The sequence below is a fragment of the Odocoileus virginianus genome, chromosome 31 (genome assembly GCF_023699985.2).
Source record: "Odocoileus virginianus isolate 20LAN1187 ecotype Illinois chromosome 31, Ovbor_1.2, whole genome shotgun sequence".
NCBI lineage: Eukaryota > Metazoa > Chordata > Mammalia > Artiodactyla > Cervidae > Odocoileus > Odocoileus virginianus.
This window is the reverse complement of record NC_069704.1, coordinates 36,007,924-36,028,980: the sequence shown is the minus strand read 5'-3', so window position 1 is coordinate 36,028,980 and position 21,057 is coordinate 36,007,924. Positions and strand designations below refer to the sequence as shown.

Genomic DNA, 21,057 nt, shown 5'->3' with positions numbered 1-21,057 from the left:
TCATTTACAAGACAACCCCACCAAAGTCTTTATCTCACATTCTTTCCTTTTTTCTCCTCTCTCCTTCTCATCCATCTGGCCTTTGTTGGGATGTATTTATTACCCAGGCTATCACAGTGGGAATAAAAATATAAATAAGATACAGTATGTGTCCCTAAGAAATCCCCAGGCTTGTGAGGGGAACAGATCCCAAACTATACAATTCTCATGCAATCAAATAACTTTTAACTGCTAGGTAGTTAGAATAGGAAAAAGGAGTCCAAAATGGTGATGGCTAAAAGACAAAGGGAAAAGCCCTTGAAAATGGAGCAAAAGAAAATCCGAGTCACTTTTAACTATGGAGGTAATAATAACAACAATAATCACCATTTATTGTCATCTCTCCTATGTATACTGTACCAGGCATGATCAGAAATGGGCATTATCTCCTGTTATCCTTATAAAACTCCCATTTTGCAGATGAGGAAACTGAGGCTCTGGAAGATTAAGTTGCCCAGTTAATAAGGAGGAGTAGTGGGGCTGCTCTGGTGGCTCAGTTAAGAATCTGCCTGCAATGCAGGAGACCCAAATTCGATCCCTGGATTGGGAAGATCCACTGGAAAAGGGAATGGCAACCCACTCCAGTATTCTTGCCTGGAGAACTCCACAGACAGAGGAGCCTGGCGGGCTATAGTCCATGGGGTTGCAAAGAGTTGGACCCAACTGAGTGATTAACCTTTCAGTGGGGCTTGAAACCTTGTTTGTTGGATTCCAAAGTTCATCCTTTAATTCCTCTGATCAGGAGCACAAAGGGAGGAGCCCCATCCAGTGGACTGACAGGAGGCTTGTCATTGGTCTGTGGGACTTAAAAATAGAGTATCTATCACCTTTTATATATTACAGAGAGCCCGAGAATATCAACAGGGCACACCACCAGCATACAGATGCTCTGATCTCCCCCCTCTGGCCCTCACCTTTGTCCTCATCACCCCTGTTGATCTGATATGCTTTCACGTGGGTGGACAGACTTATTTACCTTTGTGTTCTCTTTGATTTTCTGGTTGACCCTTTTGATATTCATTTGCTCTTTTACGGACTGTTTGAGCTCTGCAGCCTGTCCAGACCTCTGACCCCGTGGCGATTCCTGCACATGCTGAGACTATCCGAAGCTCATGAACACCAATCTGTTTCCCAGATTGGGGCTGCTCACAATAAATAAGAATGATGGGGCTTCCCTGGTGGCTCAGGGGTAAAGAATCCACTTGCCAATGCAGGAGACACAGGTTCGATCCCTGATCCAGGAAGATCCCACATGCTGCAGGGCAGCTAAGCCAGTGGGCCACAACTACTGACCCAGTACTTTAGAGGCTGGGAGCAGCAACTCCTGCACCCACATGCTACAAATACGGACGCTCGGGAGCCCTAGAGCCTGTCCTCCACAAGGAGAAGCCTACGCACTGCTGTGGAGGGTAGCTTCTGGGGGCTTGTCGCAGCTAGAGAAAAGCCTGAGCAGCAGTGAAGACCCAGCACAGTCAAAAATAAAATAAATAAGAAAGCAAAGAAACCAATAAAAAGGAAAAGAAGAAGAAGAAGAAGAGTGATGACCTGTGGTAACATGCAGGGCCTTTATTGAGCACATAAAATGCACTGCCTTCCATGGCTAATTCTGGCCTCGACATTCATCACGTCACTGAAGGCCACGATTGATTCTCCATCGTGATGGAATCTCATGCTTGTCAAGGGAATGTGATTAACATGCCAACATTGCTTTCATCAGAAAACCTCAAACTGCCGATGCAGTGCTGCTGGATGATAAATGTTTCGTTGCCTGCAGTGCCGCTCTCATAAATCCAGAGCTCTCGTGATGTGCAACCTACACAATGAACAAGCACAGGGTAGCAGGGCCTCTTAGAGTGTGCAGGGTCCGAGGGCCACCGGCACACTTTGCCAGCCTGGCTTACAGGACCCTCCTCTTAAATCAGAGCAGGACCCTACTAGGGTCCTTGCCCCAACCCCACCCATATCGTCTGCCAGGCTTTTGTCTGTGGAAAACTGTAGTCAGAGAATAAGTTTAATCAGACAAGTGAGAAACAGTTAAAGCAAAGGAAAAGAATCAAAGGAAACCAAATAACAGTAATGTGATCATTAAACACAGTTGAGGACCTTTAGTTCTTTCTCAAGGGCTGCAGATAATATTCTGAGTCATCTCCGTTGTCTTATAGATACTGAAATCCCAGGTAGAAGATGTTAACTACATGATAACCAAACTATAGCCATGACATAAGTTGCCACAATTCCAAGACCTGAGCTCAGAGAAATGGAAACAAATGGACCCTTGAACTGAAGACTGACTGTACCTAAAATAATCAAGATGATGCTGGTTGGACCACCTGTAACCAATTTGAAAGTTGACTGTCAGAGATGACTGTGCTTTTCTGCATGTAGTTCCCCCGCCTTCTGTCTATAAAAGCTCTTGCCCACTGGTTGCCAGTAGGGGTGGGGGAGTCAGCCTTTGGACAGACATCTGCCACCCTCCCCCTCTAGTTGTCAACATCTGAAAAGAGGCAAACTTTCCTTTCCACCAACCTGGCCTGTTTAATTGGCTTTCGAGCAGCAAGCAGCCAGACCCCACACCCACCTTTCGGTAACACTGTCTGGGAATGTTACTTGCAGGAGAGGAATAAAGCTTTCACTACATCCAGCTTCTGGCCCTTCTAGGACCAGTCACAGATGCCCCCGGAGTGGATGTTTTCCTGCTTTCTCAGGGTGGACCACGGAGAGCACACAAAAGACCCTGTAGGGTCCAGGAAGAGCAGAGCTATTTTATTGTGATGAGGGAGGTGGGGCTTCAAGGAGAAGGCAGGGTTTGGTACAGGGTTTGGTTTGGCCTGGAAATGACCAAAGAACCAGATATCGATGAAAGAGTCCAATGTACCAACTTGAGCTCGCGTGTGGCGGGAAGAACTGGGAGTACAAATAATATGCATCCCAGCTCCTTAACCAAAGACACCTTACTGTCCTGTTCTTGGGAAGACAATCTGGGTCCAAGTCAAAGGAGTTGGTTTTGTGGTTACCATGGCAATTTAAGACCCGTGGATGGCCGCCTTTGGCTTCTAGGCCTCCTCGGAACCCTCCTCTTCCCCTCACCACCCTTCAGCCCCCAACACTTCATTCCTGCCCCAGCCTATAATAATAAAGTGATTACATTATAAGTATTACATTCTCATTGTAAAAATTTAGAAAAAGAGAAAAGAAAGTGATAGGCATAAACCTACCTCCCAGGTGCAGGGTGGGGTGGAGGGGACCACTGTCAGCATCTCGTATTTTATTTGAAGCTTTAAAAAAAAAAAGTGTTTTTCAATATGAAAATTCAAAATCATGCCCTTCTGATGAATTTTGGGCTGGATGGGACAGAGGTCACAGGCTTCTTGCTTTGGGTCAGATAGGTTTCCGAGATCTCTGCCGCATCTTTCATTTTGCTTTCTTGGTTGTTTTAGGGAGTGGCTGAAGCTGAACTGGAAAAGAACCTGAATCGGACTTTCAAAATTTTCTTCAGATCAAACGATGAGGTAAGGAGTGTGGGGTAGGTTTTCAGCAGAAAGTGGGAGCTGCAGGGGTGCAGGTGCCCAGATGCCTCCCGTGGGAGGACGCAGGGATGGGAGGATGGGGGTGTCAGGGTCTGGCAGTTAGCAGCTGGCCTTCTTTTCTTTGACTTCTGTGGTCAGGGTGATTGGGGTCCTCAGTCCCACTGGTCCCTTCATTATAATGGGGAAAGGTCTTGTCCTGACTGAAACACACCAGGAAGGCTTTGAAACATATATAGAGAGAAGAGATGGTTGGATGGCATCACTGACTCCATGGACAGGAGTTTGAGCAAGCTCCAGGAGTTGGTCAGACAGGGAAGCCTAGCGTGCTGCAGTCCACAGCGTTGCAAAGAGTCGGACACGACTGAGTAACTGAACTGAGCTGAACCGATCATAATGGTGACAGTTAAGAAATTATTACCATTATCATTTTCATCTGCATAATTGCTTATGAAGGTACAGAATGAGCTGATGCTTCTAACTCTTTTCTGGAACAACGCAAGAGCCTAGACTGCTTTACCGAGGTAATCCCGCTGTCCTGTCTTATGTGTTAGCAGTCACTGTTGCTTTGTCTGTTCAGTGCCTGCTCAGATGCCCCGATTTCTGCCACTTTCTTTGCTGAGTACTTCTTGCACCTCACTGTTTTATATTCAGTTCAATTTCTTTCTTCCTGAAGTACCTTCTTTTGTAGTTTTTTCAATAAGAGTTTGTTAGGAATAAACTCATCATTTTTTGGCCTAGAAAATATCTTTATTTTGCTTTTAGGCCTGAGGAACAGTTTATCAGAGCATACTAGGTTGACAATTATTTTCTTCTAGAAACTTCTATCACTGTTTGTAAGAAATCAGTCTCAAGTCTACGTTCTGGCGTATTATTTGTCTTTCAGTCATGTCTGATCCACAGTTTAACCCATCTTTGAGGTTTTAATTTTAATTTCAATGAACAGTTTTTTGTTTTTTCTTAATTTTGAAAGTTGTATTTAATTATTTTTCAAAGCATTCAGATCTCTGTCTGTAGAGTCTTGGCTCTAGTCTTGTTGTTCAGTTCTTTCTTCTATCTTAGTCTGACTCCATGTGACCCCATCGTCTGTCCATGGAATTCTCCAGGCAAGAATACTAGAGTGCGTTGCCATTCCCTTCTCCAAGGGATCTTCCCCACCCAGGGATTGAACTTGGGTCTTCTGCACTGCAGGCAAATTCTTTACCATCTGAGCCACCAGGGAAGCCACAGTAATCATTTTAAGCATACTTATTTTTTATTCTCTCTCTGTTCAGGTTCTGTTATTTAGTATTCTTGAAGAGTCTTGTTTGCTGTTTGCTTGGCTTGCTGTCTCTCACAGTGGGGCCTTGGTGTGTATGTCGGGGTAGGGGAGAGAGTTCTGTAATTTTGGTTTGCGAGATCATCTTCAGTAGTACTTAATCTGCTCCAGCTTGCTTCAGATGGAATGGAGGGAGTGCCCTTCCTGGGTGGTTCAGCATTTACTGCTCCTGCCAGGCCTCCTGGTAGAATTTACCATCCCAAGCTCCCTTTCGCTACTGTTGTGTTTTACTTCACTTACTGGGGCTTTCCAGATCTCACAGTGTGGATTCAAACTCAAATACATGCAAAAGCAGACTTGTAGCTGTGAATTCCTAAGGAAGTGTTTTTAGCGTCTTCTTAGTATCAAACTGAATAGGCAGCTCCCTTGATTTCTCTCTATCATGGTGGGTGGGTTTTTCCTGCTGCTGCTGCTAAGTCGCTTCAGTTGTGTCCGACTCTGTGCGACCCCATAGACGGCAGCCCACCAGGCTCCTCTGACCACGGGATTCTCTAGGCAAGAAGACTGGAGTGGGTTGCCATTTCCTTCTCCAGGGTTTTTCCTAGTCCACCCTTTAACTCATGACCTCAGATTGACTCAATTCACTGTGGATGGTGGGGACAATCTCATTTTTAACTTCCCATCTGCCATAGACCTAAGGCCTAATCTCTTGTTCCTATTGGTTGATACACCCAGGTTTTTATGTTGCCAAGACCTGCAAGCACCCAGGAGCAGCTATAACCTGGAGCTTGGTGGGAGCTGTCTCTATTCTGACCACTCAGGACCCGCCTAGTTCTTCTGGGCATTTAGAATATTTGTATGGTCTGCTGGCACTTACAGGGCTTTTAGATGCCCTGTTCATACGCATTTCCTTTGCTTGACCCATGACATCATTTCTAACTTTTCTCCCTCCAGAATGTTGTCACCGTAAGCAGAGTCTGTGAAATGGGTAAGAGACATTCTTAGGAGGGAAGGGAGACAGGAGGGGCCATGGCAGGAACCAGCTGAACGTTAAATGTTTGTTTCTCCATCTGCTGGCTGTGGGCAGAAGCAATCATTTGCCAGTCTGAACTCTTAACATGCTTAACATAGAGCCTCTGCTGGTGAATCAAATTTACCCTGACCCGGGGTGACCATGAGGCCCTGGCTTCCTTTCACCCAGAGTTTTAGAGCCAAGAGCTTAGAGAACTCTCAGAGCTCATCAAGGCATCCTCTACTGATTAGGACAGAGACCCAGGATAGAACCTGACCTCTGCACAGTCACCTGATGCAGCTAGGGAGGAAATCAGGCCAGACCCCAGCCACGTCACTTCTGTCACAATTCCCTGGCCTCCCCTCCATCAGGCTCTGGTCCAACAGCCCCTGTTCTCCCTCCCAGTTTGGAAACAAGCGAGGAGCCAGAGCCGGAAGCAGACCACATGCCCATCCCCTCAGCTCCTGGATCCAGCACTGTGTCCAGAGAACCTTGCTTGGCCCCAAGCCTGTGACTTTGCCATGATTCCCTTGTATTTTGTATTAATAACGATGATCACTACCACTTGTTTGAGCACCTACTCTGTGCATCAGACACTGGGCTAGCCCTTTTTAGATATATTGTTTATAATTCTCATGACATCCCTGAAAACTCTCACTATTATCTCTGTTCTACAGATGAGAAAAATGAGTCTTACAAGAGTGCCAGAGTTTGTCCAAAGTGGCCAGGCTGGGGTTAAACTCTCGTCACTGGTCAGGAACACCTCTCCCTTCCCTCCCTTCACCGCTCTACTCATTCACAGGGTCACTGATTCATTCCTTCATTCCTCAAACGTTTAAAGTGCTCACATGGTGTAAGGCAGGAGCAGCAGGTATCCAAACCCATGGGACCGCGTCATTGCCCTCAGGGAGTCCCAGTCTGTTTTTTTTTTTAATTTATTTATTTTTAATTGGAGGATGATTGCTTTACAATATTGTGTTGACTTCTGCCATATAGTCTCTTGAGGAGGCAAAGAGCAGCCTAATAGGACAAGGAGAAGTGGTGGAGGGTCTCAAGAGACACCAAGGTGTTGTAACTCAGACATTTGACCCTGAGGAGGGGATGGTGGTGAAGAACAATGGGAAGGGGATGGTGGAGAAGAAACAAGTGGCTCTTTGCAGGAGGCATCCTTGTGAACACCCCAGAGGAGCCCACCCTCAGCAGGATGGTCACTGAGGAGGACATCCAGTTCTACGTGCAGGAGTTCAAGAAGTCTGGTTTCAGGTAAAGAGGACACTGCCCCGAACGCAGGAGAGAGAAGGCGGGCAGACAGGGTCTTCTGCTCACACGGTGCAGGCCGAAGCCCAGTGATCCTCCAGCTCAGCCCCCGTGAATGTCTGGCTAGCCTCTGCTTGATTGCTTCCAGTGTCAGGAGGCTCTTTACTGACGATGCTCAGCCTGGTCTAGTTTGGAGAGTTCAGTTTGTTCTCCTTATGCTTAGGAGTCCCTTCAGAGCACATGTTTTCAGCTTTGCTTCAGTCGTGATCTCAGTGAGGATCAGAAGACAGTTCTGAGTTCTTACTTCAGAAGAACACAAAAACCCACGTAAACTCACAACTGCATACATATTCCTGAAGTGGGTAGCAATTTAGGAGCCTCAGACTAGGGCACAGATGTGCTCTAGAAAGGAGCGGAGGAGGCAGTCTGCCCCAGCCCCTCCTCTCACAGGAGGGAAACTTAGAAGCCCCCGAAGTATTAGAAGCCCACTCCAGGACTCTTGCCCGGGAAATCCTATGGACAGAGGAGCCTGGCAGACTATGGTCCATGGGGTCCTAAAGAGCTGGATGCAGCTGAGCCCACCACGCACACACACTTGGGGCTTCCCTAGTGGCCCGGTGGTAAGGACTCTGCCTGCAATGCAGGAGACTCAGGGGACATGGGTTGATCCCTGGGTCAGGAAAATACCCTGGAGGAGGGCATGGCAACCGACTCCAGTCTTCTTGCTGGGAGAATCCCATGGACAGAGGAGCCTGGCTACCGTCCATGGAGACAACTGAAGCATGCATGCTGAAAGGACACATGGCTTGTGCAGGGTCTTTCCAGGCCCTCGTTTACACTGGAGAAGTCTCGAGGGCCCAACAGCACCAACCCCTACTGTGCCTGAGGACTGGGAGGGTGTTCCAGGCACAGCCCTGGGGCCACCCTGCTAGTCCGGTGGAGATGCCTCGGCATCACTCGCTGGTGTCCCGTTAGGAGGAAGCATCTCCTTGTATCCCTTTTCTGTGGGTTTCCTGGGGCCAGGGGAGTGGCTCTGGCTGGCAGGGGTACTAAACCAAGTTCCCCATCCTCTTCTGAGACAGCCCTGGGAGGAAGTGGAGAGACCTGTGGGGCTGGCTTCTCTGCGTCCCCTCGTGCTGGTTTCAGAGAGTGTCAGCTCTCAGTCCGGGGCCATGCCTGCACCAGGCTGTGCTCCATAAAGTCTGGCAGGCGTATAGGGCACCAGGGCGTGACTCCCGGGCTGTGTTCTCGACCCCATGCCAGAATCTTGGCTCTTCCTGGGAAGACTGGCTCTACGCTGAGCTGGTTGCTGGTGGGGTCTGTAGCACAAACATCTCCTAACAGCTTTCCTCTTTTTATTTCCCAACCTGCCCCTCCCAGGGGGCCTCTGAACTGGTACCGAAACATGGACAGGAACTGGGAGTGGGGCTGCAAAGGCTTGGGAAGGAAGGTGAGTCCCATGCGGTCCTCGCCCAAGTCACCCCCCAGGCATCTGTGGACCCCACTTGGCTGGTCAGAGCTAGGGGTGGACAGGCTGTCTGCTGCTCTGGGAAGACCTCCATTGCAGGGTTTCCTCTGAGGACCTCCATGCGCTGCTTCTCTTGGAATGGCAGAGGGTGGGGCGGGGGGACAGGGGTCTGCCAGGCGACTGCACCCAGGTCTCCCGGTGGAGTCCCAGCTCAGGGTGCAGGTGATCCAGGGCAACCCCCAGAGGTCACTAGGTTGAAGCCCCCAGCTCACAGAAGGAGCATCACGTGCTCTCAGAAAGACAGGAGAGATAGGACTTTAACCCCTGGGTGTGTCACCTTGACTAAGTCAGTCTGAGTCTCACTTTCCTCATTTGTCAAGCTGAAGACAGGTTTCCAGTCTCCAGGTCACCAAACGGAGTAATGGGGTCCCAGGTTTACATTCAGAGCATTAAAAATCTAAGGGGAATTGCATTTTCACATTCCCTAGCTCATTCAGTAACCCCAGCCCATCTCCTTGATTCGGTTGAAAATGAACATCCTCTATGTGCCAGGAACTGTACTGGACTTTGGGGCACCAGACAAATAAAACAAGGGAGGTCCCAACCTCTTGGGATCAGGTATTCAGGCAGGAGAATGTGAAACACAGTCGTTAGGAGCAGGTGGGGCAGGGATTTGCCTGGTGTTCCAGTGGCTGAGACTCCATGCTCCCAGTGCAGGCACCCAGCTTTGATCCCTAGTCCGGGATCTAGATCCCACATGCCGCAGCTATGAGTTCGCATGTCACAACTAAATATCTGGGCTTCCGTGGTGGCTCAGATGGTAAAGAATCTGCCTGCAGTGCAGGAGACCTGGGTTCGATCCCTGGGTCTGGAAGATCCCCTGGAGGAGCATGGCAACCCGCCATTCTTGCCTGGAGAATCCCATGAACAGAGGAGCTTAGCAGTTTGCCGTTCATGGGGCTGCAGAAAGACAGACTCGACTGAGCACACATAACTACAGATCCCATGTACTGCAACTAAGACCTGGCAGCCAAATAAATAAACTTCAAAAAAAGAAAAAAGAACAGGACGGGCAGAAACTGCCTTGTAATCCTTGAGTGACCTTGGGCAAGGCACTTAACCACTCTGTTCTCTGTGGCTGCTTAAGATGGAAATGAGAAGAGTGGTGCCTTCCTCAGGAGCTGTGTAAGTATACGGTGGGTTGATGCATATGAAATGCTGAGCTAGAACAATGCTTGATACGTGAAAGTGAAGTCGTGTCCAACTCTGCCTACCAGGCTCCTAAGTCCATGGGATTCTCCAGGCAAGAATACTGGAGTGGGTTGCCATTTCCTTCTCCAGGGGATCTTCCCAACCCAGGGATCAAACCTGGGTCTCCCACATTGCAGGCAGACGCTTTAACCTCTGAGCCACCAGGGAAGCCAGTGGCTTAATTAATGCTCTTGAGCCAATCATCACTGTGCTCTGCGATGGACAAAACCGCAGTGTGATTGGTAGATTCTCTCATAGTGTGAGGGATGAGGATGAAGTCTTTAGGGAGGGGAAACCCAGGGATCTAAGGTTGGGGACCCCTTCTTCTGAGGTTTGCTTCCAGCTCTTCTCTCCCACCTCCTTCTACACCTCTACTACACCTTCACATTTTCACTTGGAACACTGTGGGGGTGTCCCTCCACACACCCCCACAGCAGCCTCAGGATTCATTTTAGCCACAAAACCACCCCTGGGTCTTCAACCCTCAGAGGAGGGGGAGCAGTGAGACGCACACAGCTCTGCATTGTAGGTTAAAAAAAAAAAAAAGTAGTGCAAATTCCTTAACCAGAGACAATAAACACTGTCTGGAAGTTGTAATGGTGGCATGAGAACAAGAATAAAGAGGGGTTCTCGATCTGGCAGTGCCCCGTTTTTCAATGGATAAAAATGAAGTCATTTGCTCCCTCGAATGTCACACAGTCACACTCTGGCTGCCCTTCTGAAGCACCTGTTCAACTCAGAGAAAAGGAATGTCAATCTCCATCCATCCAAGGGCGTCTTCCTCCTTCCTGGTGCCATTTGATTTTATCAGTCCCCGGAGCAGACCACACGCATGTACTAACACACACGTGCACGGAAACTTGAGTGGTCACTACATGTCCGAATCCATCCATGTTGAGAAAAACACAGTCTTTTCCTTCTCTTGGTCTCTTTTACTTTCACACAAAACACTCTTCTTTTTAAAAAAAAAACTTATCATTTGTTTATTTATTTGACTGCACCAGGTCTTAGCTGCGACACGTGGGGTCTAGTTCCCCAACCAGGGGTCAAATCTGAGCCCTCTGTATTGGAAGCAGAGAGTCTTATCCACTGGACTCACCGGGAAGTCCCCAAAACACTTTCTTTCTGACACTTATTACCACCAAATGTGTGGTTTTCCCCCACACCAAGCAGTTCTCTGCCACAGGAGCTGGGTGGCCTACAATGTAACTTAGTTCTGACACCATCTAGCTGGAGAGGGTATCAGAGCTCCCAGGTTAAGGCTCAGTCTGACGAGACTGACCCCTCGACTTCATTTGCCGACCCCACGTTCAGGTTGTCACCTGTGCTCCCGACCGATTGGCTATAAATTGGAGGGTCTCAGGACCCCACCCCCCGAACCTATTAACTTGTTACAGTGGCTCACAGAACTCAGGGAAGCACTTGTGTTTACCAGTTTATAAAGTGTTATTCAGGCTTTCCTGGTGGCTCAGTCGGAGAAGAATCTGCCTGCAATGCAGGAGGCCCAGGTTCGATCCCTGGGTGGGGAAGGTCCCCTGGAGAACCCTAACCCTAACCAGTTTATAAGAGAATTTAATAAAGGACACAGATGAACAGCCAGATGAAGGGAATCACAGGGCAAGCTCTGGGAGGATCCCGCGCACAGGAGCCTCTGTCTCCCTGGAGTCGTGGCGTGTTACCCTTTCGGTGTGGATCTCACCAGCCTAGAAGCTCTCTGAGCTCCATGCTTCTGGAGTTGGGTGGATGTTCATGGAGACTTCCTCATGTAGGCGCGATCAATTATTAACTCCACTTCCAGCCCTTCCTCCCTCCCTCCCCTTCCAGACGTTGTGGGGGAGGGGGAGGTGGCTGAAAATCCCAAGCTTCTAATCCTGGCTTTGTCTTTCTGGTGACCAGCCCCCACCCAGGAACCCACCCAGAGACACCTCATTAGAACAAAAGATGTTCTGAGCACTCTTACTACTTAGGAATTTACCAGGGCTTCAGGAGCTCTGTGCCAGGCACCAGGGGCAGAGACCGAGATATATTAATACATTTTCTAATCTCTTACACCGTCAGTGTAGATCTTCAATAATAGCGGTGCCTCCTTTGCACAAAGCATGTGAAAACAAAGCCAGACCACACTGGTGCTGTGAGGGGTCTTTGGAGGGGAGTTAAGAGTGGCTCAGTAGTAAAGAACCCACCTGCCAATGCAGGAGACTCAGGTTCCATCCCTGGCTCTGGAAGATCCCCTGGAGAAGGAAATGGCAACCTCCTCCAATTTTCTTGTCTGGAGAATCCCATGGACAGAGGAGCCTGTCTGGCTACAGTCCATGGGGTCACAAAATAATCGTACATGACTTAGTGACTAAACAATAGTGGAGGAAGCCACAGGGCATGAAAATAACATTTCCTTTCCCTGATGATGGGGGACCCCAAGCATGGAGATCGCTTCTGCTTCCTGTTAATCTCCCCCCAGATCCTGATTCCGGCCCTGATGGTCACCGCGGAGAAGGACTTTGTGCTCACTCCTGATATGTCCAAGCATATGGAGGACTGGGTAAGGGAACAGTCCTGCTCGGGGTCATCGGGGCTTCCTGGCAGAGGGCTCAGGTGTCCCAGAGGATGCAGACTGGGATGTTCAGGGAAACCACGTGCTTGATAAGGCCTTCCTCCACAGTGAGATAGTCACCTTTTGGGAGTAGTGATTAAGACTTCCTTTCCACCACCCTGCTACAGTCTCTCATCACTCACTTCACTGTTTCATCTCATGGGCTTTTACAGTGCACTGAGATGCATTGGGATAGTGCTAGGTACCAGGCAGTTAAAGATGAAGAAGGTACAGAGTCTCCCCTGCAGGAGCTCATGGTCAGCAGTTAATGTGGTACCCAGGAGGCTTGGGAGGATGGGGACACACCTGGGAGCAGGGGCCTCACAGAAATGCTGACCACCACTTCTGGGCTTGAGGAACTCTTAAGGCTTGCTGGCAGAGAGAGAATGGGAGAGGAGATGGGGTGTTGAGAGGTGAGGGTAGGTAAAAGAGCTCAGAGGATTGCAGGAACCCAGTGGGCATCAGGGTTTCCCTGAGGCCACTGGGAGCTGCTGAGCTGCATGGACCTAAGGGCACGGGGACCAGTGAAGTGGAATGATTGTTGTTGCTGTTCAGTTGCTAAGTGGCGTCCGACTCTTTGTGACCTCATGGACTGCTGTGTCAGTCCATGTCAGGCTTCCCTATCACCAACTCCCAGAGTTTGCTCAAACTCATGTCCATTGAGTCAGTGATGCCATCCAACCATCTCATCCTCTGTCGTCCCCTTCTCCTGCCTTCAATCTTTCCCAGCATCAGGGTCTTTTCCAATCTTCCCCAGCATCTAGTTTTTCACATCAGATGGCCAAGGTATTGGAACTTCAGCTTAAGCACCAGTCCTTTCAATGAATATTCAGGGTTGATTTCCGGGGATTGACTGGTTTGATCTTTTTGCTGTCCTAGAGACTCTCAAGAGTCAAACCTATGATTTGGAAGTGTTCTCTGCCAAAAGCTTGGAGGTTGGTGGGAACTGGGAGGTCTGTGAGTGCGGTCACCATAACTGCTCAGGTATCGGGGCTGGATACTGAGAGCATTCACCTTCACTTGGCCATGGCTTTGTTAGCATCATCTCGTGCAACAGAGAGTGTGTTTCAAGGGCTGCTGCAAGGGATGCCCTTTGTGGACTGCGGAACCAGTCAAGAAAGGGCTGTGACCTACTCTGGGGGTTCAGGTGCCAAAGAGAGGAGGAACAGCCCTGCACCCAGACCACCAGGGGGGAGGGAGAAAGCCTGGGGAGGGAACAAGATCATGGATGCTGGGCAAGAGTCAACCAAGCTTGACTTGGCCTTTTCCAGGCAGCGAAAGGACTAAGTCCTAATGGTTCTGAGGGGAGGCAATCTGTTGTGATGAGTGTGGGTCAGCCTGAATTTGAGTCTTAGCTCAGCCACTTTCTGTATGGCTTTGGGCCAGTCACCTAGCTTCTTTTCTGAGCCTTCAAGTTACCCAGAGGATCATGGTCAAGGTTAAATGATGCAGTGTGTTTACAGCACCTAACACATAGTAGGAGCTTGAGCAGTGGTCATTTCCTTTGTAAATAATGTGGGGTTTTCAGCGGGGTGGCCTGTGGGGAGCAGAAAACTTGCCTTCTGCCATTTACTTTTCTGGGTGGGGTTTTCTTCCAGATTCCCCACCTGAAAAGGGGACACATAAAGGATTGTGGACACTGGACACAGATGGAGAAGTAAGGAGATGGAGGTCCCTGGGTGGGGGACATCAGGGCTCTTTGTTCCCCTCCAATAAGCCGCTCACTTTGTTACCCCTGCCTTCCCGTGAGCCAGCTGAGTGGGTGGAGACAAATGGGAATCGCCTTCTGTTCCCTTTCCAGGCCCGCCGAGTTGAATCAGATCCTCATTGAGTGGCTGGAGACTGACGCCCGGGACCCGCTGGTGGTCTCAAAGCTTTAGAGTGTGATGCGTCAGCTGCCAGCAGGTGTTCTGACCTCTTCATCTGCTGGGGCACTGCTCTGGTACCCACATGAAGCTTAAAATGTGTTTCTTACAACCAGCAGCATCATTCAGAAGGGGTTTGCAGCCAAGAGTGATTTTCTTTCAATGAAATGAGTCAAGTTTGACCTAATTTTAGATATGGGAAAAATCACATGTGATTAATTCTCTGGGTACAAAGGCATCAATTTGTCTCTGAGGATGGCTAGCGTTCTGTGGGGGACACAATGAGATGATCAGAGGGTGATTTCTCTTTAACGGATCAATTCATTGTTTTGTTTTGTTTTGTTTTGTTTTGTTTTTTTCAATTCATTGTTTTGATGATGCAGAATCAGCAATTGAGAAGCTTTTCAGCAGAGATGAGAGCTCCTTTATTCAATAAAGCAAAGGCAATGATGGTACTGCTGTTTTCATTCTTGGGAGGAAGGCAGGGTAACTGTTCTAAGAAAGTATCCTGTTCGGGTGAACCCAGTTCCCTCTGCTCTTGTGTCTGCAAGGCTCTGCATGATCTAGAACAATGCTGTCAGGTAGAACTTTCTGATGTTATAAAAATGATCTGTTCTGTGCTGTCAAATAGAGGGGCCACCAGCCAGCCGCACTTAGCCCTTCACCCTGTCTCCCTGCTCCCCTGGCATGATGTCCTCAGTAACTTATGCTCACCTCCCTCACTGCTCTTCCTGCAGGGAAGTCTTGTGGACAAGGTGGTGTCACCAGGCTGAATTCTGATGAATATAAATTAACTAGGATAAAAAAGGGTATGTGTATCTAGGTATATGCAGAAAGCAAGGGGTAGGTTAGAAATATTAGCAGCTATCATTCATTTTTTAAAAAATATAAATTTTTACTTATTTGGCTATGCCTGATCTTAGTTGTGGCACACAGGATCTTTAGTTGCAACATATGAACTCTTCGTTGAGGCATATGGGATCTAGCTTCCTGACCAGGGATTGAACCCAGGCCCTCTGCATTGGGAGCATGGAGTCTTAGCCACTAGACCACCAGGGAAGTCCCAGAAGCTCATTTTTAAGTACTTCTGTGTGCCTGGAGCCCCATACAGACCATCTCTTATTCTTCCCATTTAACAGATTAGGAAAACTGAGGGTCAGATAACTTGCCCAAGGTCACTTGGCTAGTGTGGGACAGAGCCTAGATTCAGACGCATGGTATCTGGTTCTTCAAGCAAAGCTCCCAGCAAAAGCTCATCTCTTTTCTAAATCTGGAGTCAAACTACCCAGATCAAACTCTGCTGGGCCACCGATCACAGTATGACCTCAAGAAAGGGTTTCCTCTGCCTCAGCTTCCTCTGTTAAAAAAAGGACATTAATAGCACTAAACTCTTCGTGGTTGTGTTTTGGAATCTGGAGTCACAAGACACATCTCGAAGGACACACAGGCCAGCGGAGCGCAGTTTATTACTCCAGTGGGTCCAAGGGGAATCAGTTCCCAACAAGGACCCTGATGTTTCTGAGAGACTTAGTTTTATACCTCTAGCTAAATGACTGGTTACATATTAGCAACCTCTTTGATGTGTATGATTGAGCAGGTGCTAGGAGAACAAACAAGGTTTAAGGGTGAGAACAATGATCATACATCAAGGGGGAGGGGAGGTCTCCATGGTTAATCTAACAGGAGCAACCAGACTTCAACTACAATCTCCATTTGCCATCTATAGGGAGGGAAGGAGACCTTTTCTTTGTTAGCAATGGTTTCCTCATTCTTGGGCAGAGTTCAGGCCCAGTTCACATCCTTTCTCTAAGATGTATGACAGGCTTCGAGATGGAGTCTCTCCTGCTTTCTTCATAGTGACCCCAACAGTTGTATTAAATGAGTGAATACATGCAGGACCCCTAGAGCAGTGCCTGGCACAGAGAAAGTGTTCCAAAGCATTAACTGTAAGATGTCTGGTTTTAATTCTTAAAGAGATGGCAATACCTTACCACCTTACCTATCTCCTGAGAAATCTGTATGCAGGTCAAGAAGCAACAGTTAGAGCCAGACATGGAACAATGGACTGGTTCAAAATTGGGAAAGGAGTACATCAAGGCTGTATATTGTCACCTTGCTTGTTTAGCTTATGTGCAGAGTACATCATACTAAATGCTGGGCTGGATGAAGCACAAGCTGGAATCAAGATTGCCGGGAGAAATATCAATAACCTCAGATATGCAGATGACACCACCCTTATGGCAGAAAGTGAATAGGAACTAAAGAGCCTCTTGATGAAAGTTAAAAAGGAGAGTGGAGAAGCTGGCTTAAAACTCAACATTCAAAAAACTAAGATCATGTGCTCACTTCGGCAGCACATGTACAAAAAACTAAGATCATGGCATCAGGTCCCATCACTTTATGGCAAACAGATGGGAAACAATGGAAACAGTGACAGACTTTATTTTCTTGGGCTCCAAAATCACTACAGATGGTGACTGCAGCCATGAAATCAAAAGACACTTGCTCCTTGGAAGAAAAGCTATGACAAACCTAGACAGCATATTAAAAAAAACAGAGGCAATACTTTGCTGACAAAAGTCCATACAGTCAAAGCTATGGTTTTTCCAGTAGTTATGTATGGATATGAGAACTGGACTGTAAAGAAAGCTGAGCACTCAAGAATTGATGCTTTTGAACTGTGGTGTTGGAGAACACTCTTAAGAGTCCCTTAGACTACAAGGAGATCAAACCAGTCCATCCTAAAGGAAAGCAGTCCTTAATATTCATTGGAAGGACTGATGCTGTAGCTGAAGCTCCAGTACTTTGGCCACCTGATACGAAGAGCTGACTCATTAGAAAAGACCCTGATGCTGAAAAAGATTAAAGGCAGAAGGAGAAGGGGATGACAGAGGATGAAATGGTTGGATGGCATCACCGACTCAACAGACATGAATTTGAGCAAGCTCTGGGAGTTGGTGAAGGACAGGGAAGCCTGGGGTGCTGCAGTCCATGGGGTTGCAGAGTCTGACATGAACAAGCCACTGAACCGAACTTTCCAGTTTATCCCAGGACAAGGTTTCTGAGGACTTTAAACTCCCAACCACTCCACCACCACCTCCTCTCTTTTGGATCTGAGAATTAAAGGACTCATTTCAAATGCAAGCAGGAGGATGACTATAGAATCCAGATAACACCATTTCACTAACTGTGTCCAGGTTTATTTGTCAGGGAGCAGTTGCTGGAAGAAAGTGAAACTGAAGTCACCCAGTCGTGTCCAACGCATTGCACCCCCATGGACTGTAGCCTACCAGGCTCCTCCATCCATGAAATTTTCTAGGCAGGAGTACTGGAGTGGGTTGCCATTTCCTTCCCCAGGGGATCTTCCTGACACAGGGATTGAACCTGGGTCTCCCACATTGCAGGCAGACGCTTTACCGTCTGAGCTACCAGGGAAGCCCAGTTGCTGGAAAAAAGAATCTTAAAACATCTTTCATCAGAAAAAACACAAGTAGGCAAACCTCTTTGACCTGTTTCCGTTTCCAGAATTCTACCCAGAAATCTCCGTAAACTATTCAAAATGTTCAGAAATTCTCGTTTGGCAAATAAGGGCCAGATGAATCAAGCTCATAGCACTGCAACACAAATATCACCAGTCATACAAGACTGCAGGTCATTTAAAAAAAATTTCTTCATCGGGCAAAAGCGTCTAGGTCATTCCCAAAAATACTTTTCAGAGGCCATGTTGAGTGCAATTTGTTTGACGTATGTTCAAACTGCTTTGATTTTAAAATGTCATTTTTATTTCAGGCTAGGAAGGCATAAATAACAAAGTGTCTACCTCGCGGAGGGAGGAGGGAGCGAGTGCTCAGTCGTGTCCAACTCTTTTGCGACCCCATGGACTGTGGCCCGCCAAGCTCCCCTGTCCATGGGATTTCCCAGGCAAGATTACTATAGTATGTTGCCATTTCCTTCTCCAGGGGACTTTCCCGATCAAGGGATCAAACTTGCATTTCCTACATTGGCAGGTGGGTTCTTTACCACTGAGCCAGCTAGTGAGCTTTTTAAAAGAAGCATGGCAGACCCCACGTTCTCTGACACCCACGTCCCAGTGGGGGCAGGAATGCCAAGCTCACAGGCACTGTCCTCACACCCAGGACTGTCAACTAGCAGTGTCCAAGGTTTCCAGGAGAAATGTCTTCTAAAAGTAGATCTATTTAGAACACGCAACAAAAAGCTATTTTTGTCTCTCTTGGAGCCTAACGAAGCCTTGGTTCTAGGCCTGGCAGTAACTCTAAGGCCCACTGTTCACACTGACGCTAACATGAACACAAATTAAAACCAAATGATGGTTAAAATATGTAGGTCAGAGAAGAAAATATGTAGATCAGAAGCTCAAAGATTTTAGAAACAAGAATTGGGGACCTCCCTGGTGATCGAGTGGTTGAGACTTCATCTTCCAACACAGGGGCTGGTGGTTTGATTCCTGATCCAGGAGCTAAGATCCCACATGCCTTGGGCCCAAAAACCAAAACATAAAATGGAAGCAATATTGCAACAAATTCAATAAAGACTTTAAAGATGGTCCACACCAAAAAAAAAGGAAGAAAGAAAAGAAATAAAAATTTCATGGAAAATATCATACCTCGCATTCAAAGGAACCCAGCTGGCCACAAATGATAAAATACTTTCTTAGCAATTGGCTAAATACATTTTGTCTAATTTCCATCCATATTTCCATGTTTCAGATGTTGGGTGAGTAGGTGTTGGCCCTGCTGTCAGAAAAGTAAAAAATCCAACTGCAATGCAGGAGACTCAGGTTCAATCCCTGGGTTGGGAAGGTCCCCTAGAGAAGAAAATGGCTACCCACACCAGTATTCTTCCCCAGAGAATCCCACGGACAGAGGAGCCTGGTGGGCTACAGTCCATGGGATCGCAAAGAGTCAGATACGACTGAGCGACCAACAGTTTCTCTTTTCAGTTTCAGTGCTGTGTAGATGGTGCCATTCAGATAAAATTTATTTTCGGTAATAACTCTTTTCTACAAAAATCCCCAATTTGAATTCTAGGTAGTTGAGGAAGGAGCAATAGTTTCTCTTGAACCCAGAGGGTCTCTACCACCTTTAGCTCGTCAGGCAAAAGGAGCACATTTTGGCTCGTTCTGCGCCCCTGTCATCCTCAGGCTCATCCATATTATAGCACTCGTCAGAAGGTCCTTCCTTCAGGAGGGGTTTCCCTGGTGGCTCAGATGGTGAAGAATCTGCCTGCAATGCAGGAGACCCATGTTTGATCCCTGGGTCAGGAAGATCCCCCAGAAAAGGGAATGGCTACCCACTCCAGTATTCCTGCCTGGAGAATTCCATGGACAGAGGAGTCTGGTGGGTTACAGTTCACGGGGTCTCCGAGAGTTGGACATGCCTGAGCGACTTTCTATTCTATAATATTCAGGAGATGGATTATTTCGTCACTGTCTCCATCAGTTATCCTGGATTGAGGTGGGAAAGGAACCCTAAGAGGCAGAACCCTAAGAGGGAAATTTTAGACCATGCCATCCTGCTTTGTCAGGTGTTGAATGAACTGTATGCCTCCCATCAGCCTTTTTAAAAGCGAATGAGCTGGCTGAGCAGGTCACGGAAGGAATATCTGCCAATCAGAAAGCACTAAACACTCTTCCAGATGTTCACGTGTTTCAAAGAAATGTGTTAAGTTGTGCAGTCACTGAGTCATGTCCAACCCTTTGCAACCCCATGGACTGCAGCACACCAGGCTTCCCTGTCCTTCACTGTCTCTCGGAGTTTGTTCAAACTAGTGTCCATTGAGTCGGTGATGCCATCCAACCATCATCTTCTGTTGCCCCCTTCTCCTCCTGCCCTTAATTTATTGTATATTAAGGACTCATTTTCACTTGTTAATAAGCACAGGAAGGGAAAAGATAAAAAAACGAGCTTCAGTGGCCATCAAGACAGCAACATTAATTTCCCTTGCCAGCAAAAAGTTAAGACTCAGCAAGTATAGAACAGGCTGAGTCCTTCAGACAAGGAGTAAGCGATAAACCATCGACCTCAACCACGAGACGGCAGCGACGCAGATTGAATTAACTGATAGACACCATTTTTGCTGATCTTTTTATTTCTTTTCATGTCATTTTATTTTCTTCAATAAGGGCAATTTATAGGAGTGATGCTCCTGGTTTGAGGGCGGTGAGGGAGGACAAGTTCCATGCAAGGGCAGCAGCAAAGAGTGAACAAAGCAAGCCTGATGGGTGACTCCAGGCTCCAGGGCATCTCAGCGGAGAACAGGAAGCGGCCCCCGACAGCTGGGGGGCACAGTCCAGGTGCACCCACACCCATGGCGCCCAGCTTCTGGAATGTTCTGGAATGCATATGCCCAAAGGAGAAAACCTGGCTTCAGCTGTAGTTTTAAGAGGCATTTGTGGGTGGGGGCGAGACACATTTTGCCTGAAGTGTGGGAAACAAGCTTTTCCATCTCCTGCATTGGCAAGCGGGTTCTTTACCACTAGCAACACCGGGAAGCCTGTGTGTGTGTGTCCTAATCTCCTCGGATCCAGAGTTGTATTGGATCAAGGCCCATTCTAATGACCTCATTTTAACCTCATTATTTCTAAAAAACCTTATCTAAACACAGTCACCTTTTGAGGCCCTGGGGGTTAAGCCTTCAACTTAGAAACTTAAGGGTGGGGGAGGGGACACGATTCAGCCCATAACACAGGCTCCATCTCTTGTCCCCAGTCGGCTCTGTTCTGTGGCCCTGCACTCTGCAGATTCGGCACCCATCCCATTCTTTCCTCTCTGCT

The 21,057-nt window shown here is 47.8% G+C and overlaps 1 protein-coding gene across 1 annotated transcript in view; it reads left to right on the top strand.

Annotated features, from left to right (window-relative positions):
• EPHX2 (epoxide hydrolase 2) overlaps nucleotides 1-14,719 on the top strand; it is a 56,699-nt gene extending 41,980 nt beyond the window's left edge. The window contains exons 13-19 of the mRNA XM_020898640.2: nucleotides 3,477-3,548; nucleotides 5,776-5,809; nucleotides 6,994-7,096; nucleotides 8,471-8,540; nucleotides 12,268-12,348; nucleotides 13,998-14,056; nucleotides 14,201-14,719. Of these exons, the coding sequence (XP_020754299.2) occupies nucleotides 3,477-3,548; nucleotides 5,776-5,809; nucleotides 6,994-7,096; nucleotides 8,471-8,540; nucleotides 12,268-12,348; nucleotides 13,998-14,056; nucleotides 14,201-14,279 (498 nt within the window). The 3' untranslated portion in view covers nucleotides 14,280-14,719. The remainder of the gene's footprint in view (nucleotides 1-3,476; nucleotides 3,549-5,775; nucleotides 5,810-6,993; nucleotides 7,097-8,470; nucleotides 8,541-12,267; nucleotides 12,349-13,997; nucleotides 14,057-14,200) is intronic.
• The last annotated feature ends 6,338 nt before the right edge of the window (nucleotides 14,720-21,057 follow it).